The 13,918-nt window shown below is 40.8% G+C and overlaps 1 protein-coding gene across 2 annotated transcripts in view; it reads left to right on the top strand.

The window, feature by feature from the left end:
* The window catches only part of ELFN2 (extracellular leucine rich repeat and fibronectin type III domain containing 2), a 162,405-nt gene extending 153,054 nt beyond the window's left edge, over positions 1-9,351 (top strand). For both annotated transcript variants that reach the window (XM_087723158.1, XM_087723157.1), the window contains exon 3: positions 2,614-9,351. In XM_087723158.1, coding sequence (XP_087579284.1) covers positions 3,187-5,601 — 2,415 coding nt within the window. In that variant the 5' untranslated portion in view covers positions 2,614-3,186 and the 3' untranslated portion in view covers positions 5,602-9,351. The remainder of the gene's footprint in view (positions 1-2,613) is intronic.
* The last annotated feature ends 4,567 nt before the right edge of the window (positions 9,352-13,918 follow it).

The following is a 13,918-nucleotide window of genomic DNA, read 5'->3' as shown; positions in this document are numbered from 1 at the left end:
TATAAGAGACTATAAGAGACTCTCTGCCAAGTGTTGCCTTGTCTTGCATTTGGAAACTAGTTATCTGGCAGCTCACCAAGTAAGATAAGATTCATATTGATAAATATTCTTCTGAAAGACTTGCTGACTGAATGAAAGAAATCCACAGTCGCGTAAATAAAAGAGGTTTTGCTGGGACCAAGACTCTGCTTCATGTTTGTTAAGGGAGCCTAGGTTAGAACACATTCACATTCTTTGGGAAGGTCAAAAAAGAATGGAATGAGAATTCAAGCACTGCTACAGAAACTTGGTGAGGAGATTAAAAAAAATGTGAAGAAGGAGAAGAATTGCGGAAAGTTTTGACTGGAACCAGTTAAAAGTCCAGGCTGGAAAAGGATAGAACAGCATTGGATCTTGATCTAAAAGGGGGATAAAGGAAATTTTCTGAAAGCTCATAAAGATATTTGAAGAAGTACAGGTAGTCCTTGACATAGAACAGTTCATTTAGTGACCATTCAAAGTAAAAAGCAGCCCTGAAAAATTGACTTATGACCATTTTCTACACTTACGACCATTGCAACATCCCCATAGTCATGTGATCAAAATTAATATGCTTGTCATCTGACTCATATTTATGACAATTGCAGTGTCCCGGAGTTAAATGATCACCTTTTATGATCTTCTGACAAGCAAAGTCAATGAGGAAGCCAGATTCACTTAATAACTATATTACTTACTTAACAACTACAGTGAAACACTTAACTGTGGCAAGAAAGGTTGTAAAATGGGGGAAAGGTCCCTTAACAAATGCCTTACTAGGCAACATAAATTTTGAGCCCAGTTGTGGTTGTAAGTCAAGCATTTACCTGCATCTATGTTTAAATTAAACTCAAGGAATATGGCATTTTAAAGACATGATAGTTGAATTTTCTTTAAAAATATTACAAATTGAAAAAAAATAGAGAAGATATCTCCCCCCCCCTCCAAAATAAGTTTGGTCTAGAATTGTTTTTGTATTGATAGCATTTTTGTTACAGGCCTGGTATGAAGTTATAGACAAAAATATCATGGCATGCATGTGTGCTCCATACTGATGGAAAGAGAAATCAAAGTTCTTCAGCAAATGAACTTAAATTATGTGATATGAAAAAGACAGAATAGCAAAGCAGCAAAAACTAAGAATGAATCCTGCTCAAATCCTGCATTTCTCTCCCAACTCTTACTATGCTCTGCTTGAACCAGAGATGGAAGTAGATATATTGAGTTTTCTGGTTAGTTTATAGGAATATGTAATATCACAGCAAGGAACTCTGACTCAGGAATATATTATGATAGCTAAAAGGTTTCACCACAACTTCATAAAACAGGGCAATTGAAATCAAGAAAGCTAAAATAAAGGTTTTCGGTGAAAAAAAATGTGTTAGGAGCTAAAGTTTCTCCATTAAAAACAAATCCCTATATATTTACAGTTCACCATTTTCCATGATGAGTCTCTATGTTCCAGTTGGTGGATATCAGGATTCTATCCATCCATCCATCCCTTCTCCACCTATATCTTGTGAACCTCATGGATGACCATTTCTGATCTGTGTAAATTGCAATTTATTTCTGCATCTCGTAGAATGTTGTTTGTTTGTTTGATTAAAACAAAATTTTTAGGCCTTCCATATGTCAAATGTAGCACCAGCATTCTACACTTCCTGTGGGTTGATTGTCACTAAAGTATGAACGTACATAAAAGTATGAAAGTACACACAGCCCGAAGCTAATGAGTGAGGAAACACTTCTGTAGTTCACATGGATAAAGCATTCACTCATTAATGACAGTGTTAGTCTTTCCTTTGAAGGGGAAGGTTAGCCCGAAGGATAACTAATTGTCTGTGTTAACACATCTACTCTCCGCCTCAGTGTGCATCCAGTCCTGCTGTGACCATCACAGCTATACGTTCCTCTCTACCAATTAAGGTCCTGCTTCTCTATAGTCTACACTAACCAGCAACATCTCCCCACCCCCCACCCCCGCCACACACATGCACACCGGTGTCTGTTAAAGTGAGATAATTATTTTTAGAACGAGAGCAGTTATACAACAAATGAATTGTTTATCTGTGTGCGTCAAAGAGGAAAATAGATAGGAGACTGATATATATATATTGCGTGTGTGTGTGTATATATATATTGTGTGTGTGTGTGTGTGACTGTGTCTGCACAAGTACACAACTGAGAGATGCAGCAGAGATGTTTCTTTTCAGGGGCAGCTGAAAATCCTTGTCAGAGGAAGTTGACAAATCAAGCACTCAAAATATAACTCTAGATCCCATTTTTCGCCTTCTCACATATTTCCACAGTCCATGTTCTCTCTGAATTGTCTCTCTATTACACCTTGGAACTGGAGGACACCTTGGCTATGGGTGGTATGCACAGTTATGTTATCAGGATTCCTTTTGCTAAAGCTTATCAACACAGTAGACTATTAATTCCATTTACCCCCTTTTTCTGCCTTCATTGCTTTCCACTCCATTTCTCCCTAGCCTCTTGGGGCTAAGAAATCTAGTTGCCTTTTTTTTTTTTTTTGATGTTTCAAAGCTTTCCCTTTAATTGATAACCTTTATTTCTTGTGTGTTTCCTTTCCAGATTTCAGCGACAGATGGATTTATCTCTTCCCTTCTCCCTTTTTCTTCCCCTCTCTCCCGCCCTCCCTCCCTCCCTCCCTTTCCCTTCCTACTTTCTACTCCTCTCTTCCTTACTTTCTTTTAAAACAAATTTGATGTGAAGTTCTGAAGCCCTTTGAAGAGGACTGTGAGAGAAAGTGGAGGAAGCAGCTGCATCCAGCCAGAAACGTTCCTGACACCAGGGCAGCTCTGCCTTGAACATTTAATCACATCATGCTGTTTTTGAAAGGAGGGTATAGAGGAATCAGACAAAGAAGATTTGTTGTTGAACATTTGGCTTTTGTTTGGCTTTGAGAATATACTTGCACACAAATATATTTCCCTCTTGGAGTTCAGCATTTATCTTGATTGACCTCAAGAGCCAATTCTGTTTCATTGACACCTGTCTATGAAACTAGGCACATAAGATGACAGAACTGGGATGTCCATGCCCTTCAATTGTTGAACTTCAAGGGCATTTGTTTTGACTCCCCCACTCTTAATTTTGGCTGTGAGTTTGCTCCTTTTTGCCTACAGGGGGCACTGTAAGCCCATCATGCTCCATCTGGGATTCGGGGTGGCCACCCTGCTCTTTATTTTTGCTCCTGGGATAGTCCACTGTGACTGCTGGCTGATCGAAGGAGACAAAGGCTATGTTTGGCTCGCTATCTGCAGCCAGAATCAACCACCCTATGAAACTATTCCCCAGCATATCAACAGCACTGTGCATGACCTGAGGCTGAATGAGAACAAACTTAAGGTGGTGCTCTACTCCTCTCTGAACCGCTTTGGTAATTTGACAGATCTGAATCTAACAAAAAATGAGATTTCCTACATTGAGGATGGAGCTTTCATGGGCCAGACAAATTTGCAGGTGCTGCAGCTGGGCTACAATAAGCTCACCAATCTGACTGAGGGCATGCTGCGTGGCATGGGCCGGCTCCAGTTCCTCTTTGTGCAGCACAATCTGATTGAGGTGGTTACCCCCAATGCTTTCATGGAATGCCCTAGCCTCATCAGTATCGACCTATCTTCCAACCGTCTCAGCCGGCTAGATGGAAGCACCTTCACCAGCCTGAACAACCTGATGGTATGTGAGCTAGCTGGGAACCCCTTCAACTGTGACTGCAACCTCTATGGCTTCCTCATGTGGTTGGTAGCCTTCAACAATGTCACAAAAAACTATGATCGCCTGCAGTGTGAGACTCCCCGGGAGTTTGCTGGTTATCCACTTCTGATGCCTCGGCCACACCACAGCCGCAATGCCATCACAATTTTCAAGTCAATGTGTGGGGATGGAACCTTTCCACCCATCTCCAGGATCAGACCTACACAGTTCATAACAGATCCTCAGAGGGATCCAGATGACAATGCTGAAAACTCAGGCATTAGCCCAGGTGATTTCCTCTCTGTTGAACCTCCAGCGTCTTCCACCACTGATTCTTCCTCTAACCCCAGCATAAAGCTCCAGCATGTATCCATCAATGCAGCTGTTTTAGTGGTGACCATTCCATTCCCTTTTAGCAAGATGTATGTTCTGGTTCAGTACAATAACAGCTATATATCTGATGTAATGACACTAAAGAAAAAGAAGGAATCAGTCACTCTCACCCACTTGAAGGCTCACACAGATTATACATTCTGTGTTGCTTCAATCCGTAACTCCAAACGTTATAACCACACTTGCCTCTCATTTGCCACAAGGAGTAAAGGGAGGGAAGAGCCAATACCCAGTACCTCCACCACTACCCACTATATCATGACCATATTAGGCTGCCTTTTTGGGATGGTTATTATTCTTGGCATTGTCTATTATTGCTTGAGGAAGCGTAGGATGAAAGAGGAAAAACAAAAATCTCTCAATGTCAAAAAAACTATTTTGGAGATGCGCTATGGTTCAGATATTGATACCAGTTCAATTGTACATCCATCACAGAAATTGGGAGAACCACCAGTCATTCCTGTCTCACGGATGTCATCTCTTCCATCCATGATTGGAGAGAAGTTGCCTTCATCCAAATCTATGGATACAGGCATGGAAACTCCCAAGGTCACCACAAAAGGCAATTACATTGAGGTTAGGACCGGTGGTGGGGATGGGCTGGACAGGTCACAGCGGGATGATGATCTGCATGAACTGGATAATGGCCAAGGTTCAGCAGCTGAAATCTCAACAATTGCCAAGGAAGTAGACAAAGTGAATCAGATAATCAACAATTGCATTGATGCCCTGAAGCTGGACTCGGCTTCCTTCTTGGGAGGAGGGGGTGGTGTTGATTCTGATATGGCTTTTGAATGCCAGTCCATACCAGCCAGTTCTTCTGCTGGGTTGGAGCGACCAAGTTTTCTCTCTCCACCATATAAGGAGAGTTCCCACCATCCCCTGCAGCGCCAGCTTAGTGCAGATGCTGCTGTGGCAAGAAAAACTTGCAGTGTCTCATCCAGTGGCTCCATCAAAAGTGCTAAGGTTTTCAGTCTGGATGTACCTGATCATCCTCCATTGAGCAAAGCAGATTCCAAGTATATTGAGAAAGGAAGTCCACTCAACAGTCCTTTGGATCGTCTTCCCCTTGTGTCCCCAGGTGCCATCCACCATTTAGAAGTGAAACCTTCCTACCACTGCAGTGAACACCGGCATTCCTTCCCAGCCCTCTACTATGAAGAGAGTGGTGACACTTTAAGCCAACGGGTGTCCTTTCTTAAGCCGCTCTCCCGTTCCAAGCGGGACTCTACATATTCTCAGCTCTCACCTAGACACTACTTCTCGGGCTATTCCTCCAGCCCAGAGTACTCTTCCGAGAGCACCCATAAGATCTGGGAGCGTTTCCGACCTTACAAGAAGCACCACCGGGAGGAGGTCTATATGGCAGCTGGTCATGCCCTGAGAAAGAAAGTCCAGTTTGCCAAGGATGAAGATCTGCATGATATCTTGGATTATTGGAAAGGTGTATCTGCTCAACAAAAGTTGTGACTCCCTCATTAAAAGGAAGATAAATCGACCGTACAAATAAATTAACACCCTCCCCCCACCTGACTGTGGAACAAAAATCTGACAAAAGAAACTGAAACCATTTCTTAAAGTTTACAAAAAAAAAACCAACAGGAAAAAAAAACAAATGAAATGAAGTGTCTCTCTTGTGTTACAGAGACCACTGTTACTCCTTCAGATGGTGGGGAGGAGACTTTTCCTTTTATTCTGTGGTGAAGAGAAGGGGAAGACTGTTAGAGGAGCTACTGGACTTGTAGGTAGCAGAGGCAAGAGGGGAGGGATGCTTACCAGGCATAGACTAAGACACTAACCATCATTTTTTGGTTACTTTTATTTTGTTCCCCCCAAAAATGGAAGTGGTTTTACTCATTCCCTGATAAAAGTGAAGGGGAGAGTGATCACTCTGCTTCTATATCCTTCCCTTTCTTTCCTGTGCTTGCCAGGATTCTTTCAAACAATGCCCTAGTGCATGGGAGATAGTTTTCTGAGGTTCACATAAAGCTGGAGTAGCATTTCAGTCACCTAATTTTGTGTTTGGGGGGCATTTGTGTAGCAAATGTGCATTCATCCCTCTCCTGCGAGTAGGCATGCTTGACCTCTGGGGAAAGGTCTACATACTCTCAACATGGATAGGCTACTGAAATATTACCTCAGCTGCATTAGCACTTATCATGGAGTAGCACTGATCATGGAGTAGGTTGAATCCAGAGTTAGTCATGACCAAGTGCACATATTTGAAGCATAACTATATTGGGATTCAAGTCACTGATGCTTGTGCATTTATGGCAATCTTTAAAAGATCCCAAAGTCAAGTCAAAGATGTAACACGCATTAAGGTTTCACTCAGGATCTTCTGTGCTCTCTATTCCGTCAGTCTTTGTTGAGATTTGTGCATGCAAAGCAAGAACAACATCTAAAGCTTTCTTTGCCTATCCTCACATGCTCAGGATTGTCAATTAACTGTAGGCTGATGCAGGATGTAATTTTTCCTTCATTGAGGAAAGAAGTAGGAGATGAAGCAGATATATTACAGAGTCTCTGTATTTTCTACGCCCTTCATTGTTTATCAGGAAGGGAGAGAACATTCGTTCTCAAGGAGTATCCCCATATTTCAGTAGAATTTCAGTTGTCTTCCAAGAAAAGTGAATTATACAGTGCTGGCCCTGGCCAAGAGTGGTTGCCAAAATAAGAGTTTGAGAGGAGAGCAGGAGCTGCAACCCCTCTTAAAATCTCAAGGGGTTCTAACTCCAAACAAACCTCAGCCTATGGACTTGGGGAATAGCACACAACTCCTTCCCAGGATATACTGTGCTCCCTTACAGGATCGGGTCCATCTTGGCTCGTTCCCTGAAAATAACTGGCTGTGATCCATGACATTCCATGAGAAAAACATTACACCTCAATGCTAGAATTGGACCTATATGGTAACAAGGTTGAAAACCATAGAATGCTGCAGGGGCTGGGAGGAGTCAGCTTGGGATGATCTTGCAACAGAAAAATGAAGGATTGCCCTGGGAAAAAGAAAAAGAATGGAATTTTTCAAGAAAACATTCAGTGGTTAAGCTACACAAGGTAATGCATAGTGGATTAACAGACTTGCCAACAGAGCATCCAAATAGCACATGGATGGGATGAAGGCATAGATACCAATTGATTGCATTGGTTGTCAGACCAGGTTCGTCCATTTTCCTACCATCTTGCTGATGTCATTTCTTCTCCATGACTTAGTTGTTTGTTTTTTGCAGCTGCTGTATTAAAGTTCTGGCCACTATATTTCCTTATATTCAAAAATGGTTCAAAACCATTGGTGAAGGGATGAGTTGAGTTATTCAGTTGTTCTCAAGAGAACTTCATCACCATAGTTAATATTGATTAATTAAGGAGTTGGCACAGATAAGTAAATGTGGATGTGGATGTATACATACATTCTGACGCATTCATGTTCCTATCTAGAGAGTACCATTCTGTGGTGCTCTGCTTTATTATAAAAAATGAAATTATTAAGTATTTTACTAGGAATAGATTGGAGTAAAATCTGGTTTAGATAAGCTGCACTTGGCTCCAATGAATTCATGGGGGACTTAAATCATGGCTAACTTATCCCATTGATTTCTATGGTATCAAAATGATATTTTCTTGTATGAAGAGAAAAGAGGTGTCATGTTTCTAAATGTTTCTATAGCCTTTTATCTCTGATTTGATAAACTTTACCATGACAACAGATATGGCATATCCTTTTTCCACTGCTCACACCTCTGCCTTGCAACAAGAATTCATAGGTGCAACAAACATACATCACTAGTAGATTATCTTTCTCCCCTGGTGCTGGCCTATCTCAGAACACACCAACAAAGCACAAGCGGCTACAGCCACGGAATCCATTAGCTATTTGTTTTCAATGATTAACCACCCTGGGCAAGGACTTTCACAGGAGAAAACACTTCTCAAAGTATTTATGGTTGGTAATATTGCCCTCTTAGAAGAAGACATTCTAGATTCAAGACTCCAAATTGACCCACTTCCTTTTCATTGCAAGAAAAGAAATATTATGCTTCCCTACATTGCACACTCAAACTGAGGATGGATGTGTGCCTTGCAGTCAGAACTAGTCTGTCTTTATCTTGCAAGATTTCCTCTGCCCAATTGCTCCCTGAAGAAAGATAGTAGGAATAATATGTGATCCTGGGTGACACGGGGAAGTAAACCAAGAAGCTAACAGTGTAGTGTACATGGGAAAGGGGATTCACATCCTTTCTTGGGAAACTTCCTTCCTGAAAACAGTAAGAAGTTGAAGAGCCACTGTTCCTGAGTGGTTGGGAGCAGATACCTTTCCTTCATCCTAGCCTCACTTCTGGTAGACACTGTGCTTCAGCAACCAGGAGAGGACCCTTCTCTTTACCCAAACAGTGAAGACAGAAAACTTAGTTCAAAAATGGAAATGCCAGCCTTTTGTTGGTTTATATTAAATCTCAGGGATTCATTTGTAATGAAACCAAGTGAGGAGTGTGATCCCAGAAAGGAATTCTTGTGATATTTTGAGGAATCCAAAGAAGGACCCTGAGAAACACGTTTTGTGAAGTGAAAGTAGATCATAGCGATGGACTCCAAAGAAACAAATCCTAGGAGCTGAGGCTTATATGGGATCCAGCTGTCCTTTCTGTCAGTAAGATGAACCCTAAAAGTAAATCCTTTGTAGTATTCTAGGATAAATGTCTGGAATATATATTTTTGAAGTCTATTTGGGATCCCACACATGAATACTTTGAGGGGAAATACTAGAAACATGGGCTGTGAGAGAAACTTGTTGAATCCTAAATAAAAAGAGTATGTTAGGATTCATTGAAAATTCAGGAGGCAAGTGTTTGGAAGGATACTAACATCCATTCTGGTCTCAGTGAATTTATTAAGAAATTGATGACATTTTTCACAGCCTTTTTGCATGCCAGCATGTTCCTGTATTGTGTGCTGTTTGGTCACACATTGATCACAGACTAGGGGATTCTTTTCAGTACCTTGAATGGGTTGGTTGTAGGCAAGCACACTAGGACTGTAGGACATCACATGGTCCCATCCTAAAGTAAGTGGGATATCTTCCCTGCAGCTGCATATTTCTTCCATGCTTGCCTGAGCCCAGATTGACATAAGAGCAGGACCAAGCACAGTTTATGACTCCCAAAAAGCACTGGAGGGAATAGGAGATGGAGAAGTGGAAGTAAGGTTGTCCAGAAGGACATATTTCAGCTGTGGCAAAGGATGTGTGATGGATTTTCTGGGTTGCTGAGGAGCACTGACTCATGTAGAGTTAGAATATGAGTCCTAGGTCATCCCAGTGCCATAGGATTGTTCAAATCTATCTTAGAATCCAGGATGCTATTCATATTTGAGTGGGTTGAGAAAATATTCCTGAGTGTTTTCCCCCCAGAAATGAAAGCTTTTACTGTAGAAATGGAACAATTAGAAATTCTTTCATTTCTTCTAATAAAAGGAACATAAATGCCATCCCAGATAGATTTTTGCAATCCTTAGGCAGTGAGATAATTTGCCTTTTGACTCGGAATCAGGGTAAAGAGTGGTGGATTAATGGTGCAAACAAACCCTCTTTTCCACTTATACTGCTTCACTCCAGCCTCTGTCTGTCATCTTATAATCCCTACTGTGGCATAACAATATTTGTAAGAGATCGGGATTTCTTTTTTCTTTTGTTAACTGATTTCAGTTTTGCTGATCCCCCTCTGAAAAGGAATAGAATTTGAGATTCAGGGGGAAAAATGGTATTGGGACCATAGCCCAGCATCTTCCAGAAGATGGACATTTATAGGGCACAAGCGATCCATACCCTTTTTATGCCCTACAATGAAAGCCTTAGTCTGTGGGTAAAGTTTGCACAAGTTGGGATCGTTTCAGCAGGGGATAGGAGGACAAAGGGGAGATAACAGGGAAACAATATTTTCCCTTTGCTTTCATATCCACCCCTTTCCTGCCATTATTTTCAGACTTGGAGTGATTACAAAGTATACCCGCAGTTGGAGAAGAGGAGATTTAAGCATTATATCTGCATGATGATTTTATTGTATTTTTCTGAGCAAAAACATCTTTTGTGTATGTGCTGGTTTGTCAAGACTTAACCTAATCATGCTCCTTTGCTCTTTCCTTTTACCTCACCCCTAACTTCCCCATATTCCCCTGACCACCATTGTAATTTGAAAACTTTGGGAGGGAGTGGACTCCAAAGAGAACCCAAACCTGGTGCCACACAAAAAAACAAAAACAGCACCTCCCAGTGTAATTCACGCTGCCTTTGCAAAACTCTCTGAGTTGGTTTCAGCTTGGTTAATTTCCAGAGGCGTGGCCCCAATCCATTAATTCATGCTCATCCTGTAACAATTAACTCCCATAAGCCTTTAGAAATGCTTGTATAGCAAGGGCTTTTGGGTGAAGAACACACCTGGGTCTTGGCCAAACATTAGTTCACTAGTTGGCTCTTCTGATGCAGAGGCAGATTTGCTGTCCAGGAATAGATTAAAAAGTCAAGTTTTAAGGCTGTCTTGCAAAGGAAAAGGCTTCTTTAAGGGCACCTTGGGAATTTGAAGCAATTTGTTTACATGGAAAGTCTCCCCTTGGACATAGTGGATTGTGTCTACTGTGTGCCCTTGGACTCAGTGGATTACACCTCCTGTTCTTTTTGTTTTGTTTATGAAATAACAATGCTGTAGTGTACATGACCTTCTTGATAGGCTCTTTATAGTGGAGACATGAACTAAATGAAGACACACACACCATTTACTTTCCCACTAGCATAGTTCTTCCTTACAAGTCCCAAAACATCTCTGAGGAGAGCATTTCTCCTAGAGGAATCTGGAGAAGAAACTTGATATTTCTTCTGGAGAGCTTCCAACTTGCTTTAATTGTCCATAATGTAACTGTTATGGAGCAATAGACATTTTGTTTATCCTAATGAAAAAAAGGGGGAAACCAGAGTTGGATTCTGCTCCCTTTGCTAGGACCTCTTACATCATTGGAACAGAAACGTCAAAGATGGAATTTTGGAAGTGTGCTTCATGGAACAGATTCTGGATGCAGTCGGTCTTCCTGTGGTCAATTTGGAGAAGAATAAGGGAACAAGAAAGAAGTGGTCTTTCCATACTGAATCTTGGCCTGCAAAAAGGACACTACTGAAGTTTTGATCCAATTGGAGTACACTAGATCCTAACTCTTGTAAATACTGCAGTGCTCTCCCAGCTTCATTTGCCAGATAATTCTTGAGATGGGTGTGAAATATTCATTATTAACAATTGAAAATTTATGTAAAGGAATGTTCGCTGAGGCAGCACTGATGTGCTTGCAAAATCTTTACTGGAAGTTCTGGAGCAGATAGGAGGTCATGGGAAGGTGGGCCTCAACAAAAAGGGACAGAACAAGGTGGGAGAGAAGGAGATTGGTTGGCCTAATGAACACAACAGGAATAGAAAAGAAGCAAAGGCTAAGAAACATAGAAAGGGGTTTTGGAAAGGGGTTTACTAAATATAGGTAAAATCAAATATGTATTTAACCAATAAGAGGAGCAAGGCTAGAGGTGAAACTGCTTCACATTCTTCATTGTTCAAATCTGAGTTAATTCCACTGCTTTCCAGAACTAGAATAAAACTTTCATATATCAAGATGTGGGCATCAGCTATTTAGCCACATAATTTTGGGTTCCTGTCACAAACCCATAATTTATCAAGACTGGGTTCAGATACAAAAAGTGGTACAATGATACACAACAAAATTGATGTGTGCTTTTCTAAAATTAAGGCAGAGGTACCATCCAATATACAAGTTGACTGGTGGACTAGAAGTCTTTTGTTATGAAAATATTTGTGGGCTCCTTGGTGCTTTTTGTATTTGGTATTTGCTGGGAAGCATTTCAAAACTCAACCATATAACGTTATCAGTGTGAGAGAAGGTGGAGTTGGTTCCCTTTGTATCTACAGTAGCTTGCCTTTCCAGTGTTCATGCAATGTGGTTTTCTCCTTGGTAGTTCTTAGAACTTAGTGGTGATGTTACCTAGTTGAGTGATGAAACATCTGCAAGAAAAAGAGCCAAGCTTAGAGAACACCAAGGGCTGTGCAGTTTGAGGATTTTCAAGTGTCCCTAAAAAGAAAAAATATCAGATATTTGCTAATATTGCAAAGAAGAAATATCAGTTGTCTCATCTCCTCGTTATGTAGAAGTTCAACCCTGAGCTACATATACACCTTTCTATTGAAAATGTCTTAGAGTCTGCTGGAGTCACTTCTCTGTTTCCCTCTATTTCACCCTTTTTTTACTCTACTTTCTCTGTCACTGGCCAAATAACGAACACAGCAGAATTTAAACAGTTTTGTCTGAACTGGTGAGCACAAAGTAGTACACACTGTTATACCAATAGAGAAAGCTGCATGTAAATAAACTTCAGTCCCCGAGAAGACAGAATAAATCCCTGTCTATTTCTGACTGGAAAATATAGAAAAAACATCTTAGGAAGATAAAGCAGAAGTGGCGGTGATTAGATTTTGATCCTGAAGAGTTATAATAAAATTAAATTTTAAACAAATTAATGTCCCTAGAGCAGTCGTTGCAAAGAACCTCAATGATGCAGCTTAACTACTAGTTCAAGCTCTTTCATGATTCCCTTAGATCAAACTTGCATCATCACACGTGACGTATCGTGACTCCCCACCCCCCTTCAATAAACCAAGCGTGGGCAGTGGCCATTACATGATGCATCCAGTTTGATACCCCTGCCTTAGATACTCAGAAATTCTCACATCCTATATACAAAACATCTGTACCTTTTGCATCATTTCCGCAAGCTAATTTTAGGGATTTAAATGCTGTCCTCAAAGGCTGTCCTTCAGCCACCTGTCCACCCTCTGCCCCTGCTTACTTTCAGGTGTGGTAGTTAACAAGAGAAAAGAGACTTTTCATCCCAATACCTTATTAATTCACATATTAAGGTAATAGAGGGAACAGTAACCCCCCCCTTACAAAATGCTGTTGCTCTTGGTACTATTGAAAGGAGAGCCAAGCAAATGCAGGGACGTGTGGAATAATGGGGAATTATGGGGTGAGCATTTGGTGACTGCAGAAATGAGTGAAATAGGCATAAAAAAACTAGGGAATCTTCACTGCCTTTGTTTTAGCTTGGGACAGACCAAAAGTTCAGTAATTGTGATTTTTGCCTCTTCTTTGATATGTCCTAATGATTAATTTCTGAGATCGAATTCAGAATAATAATAAATAAAGAGAAGACAAGATGAAAACATAGAAGAAAGAATGGTTTATGGTGGGATAAGAAAAAATATTGAAGGGGGGAGTGAAAAATTTATCTGAAAAAATTGATCAGGTTAGATTTCAAGTTATCAGTGAAAAATATTTTGATAAGAAGATTAGCACAGGTAGTGTATTAAACTGCTGAAAGAGAAGTCTGGATGAAGAAGCAGATATGAGTAGGAGTGAGAACAAGTTGGAGGGTAGTTCTTGAAAAACTGGCCAATTGTGGGCACTCCCCTTAAATATAGGTTTATATATGTTAGATGGAAAAAGCATAACATGATGCAGTACATTATTCAGACAATATGGCAAGAGGAACTTTCCCTGAGTTAATCACCGCTAATTCAGCCAAAGCTACTTGAGAAGAATCAGCCACAGAAGAAAGAAAATCAAGACCTGATACATCTGTTCCAGTTTCCTTGGCCTAAGATGCAAAGGAGTAGCAAAGGTAGTGTATAGTAAGCTCATCTTTCCATGTGGAAAGTCCCATGTTTATATGGAGGCC

The sequence above is a fragment of the Thamnophis sirtalis genome, unplaced genomic scaffold (assembly GCF_051295495.1).
Source record: "Thamnophis sirtalis isolate CommonGarterSnake01/CBP01778 unplaced genomic scaffold, rThaSir2_p1.2 scaffold_9, whole genome shotgun sequence".
Classification (NCBI taxonomy): domain Eukaryota; kingdom Metazoa; phylum Chordata; class Lepidosauria; order Squamata; family Natricidae; genus Thamnophis; species Thamnophis sirtalis.
The sequence above is the reverse complement of the archived record's forward strand: the minus strand, read 5'-3'. Positions and strand labels throughout refer to the sequence as shown.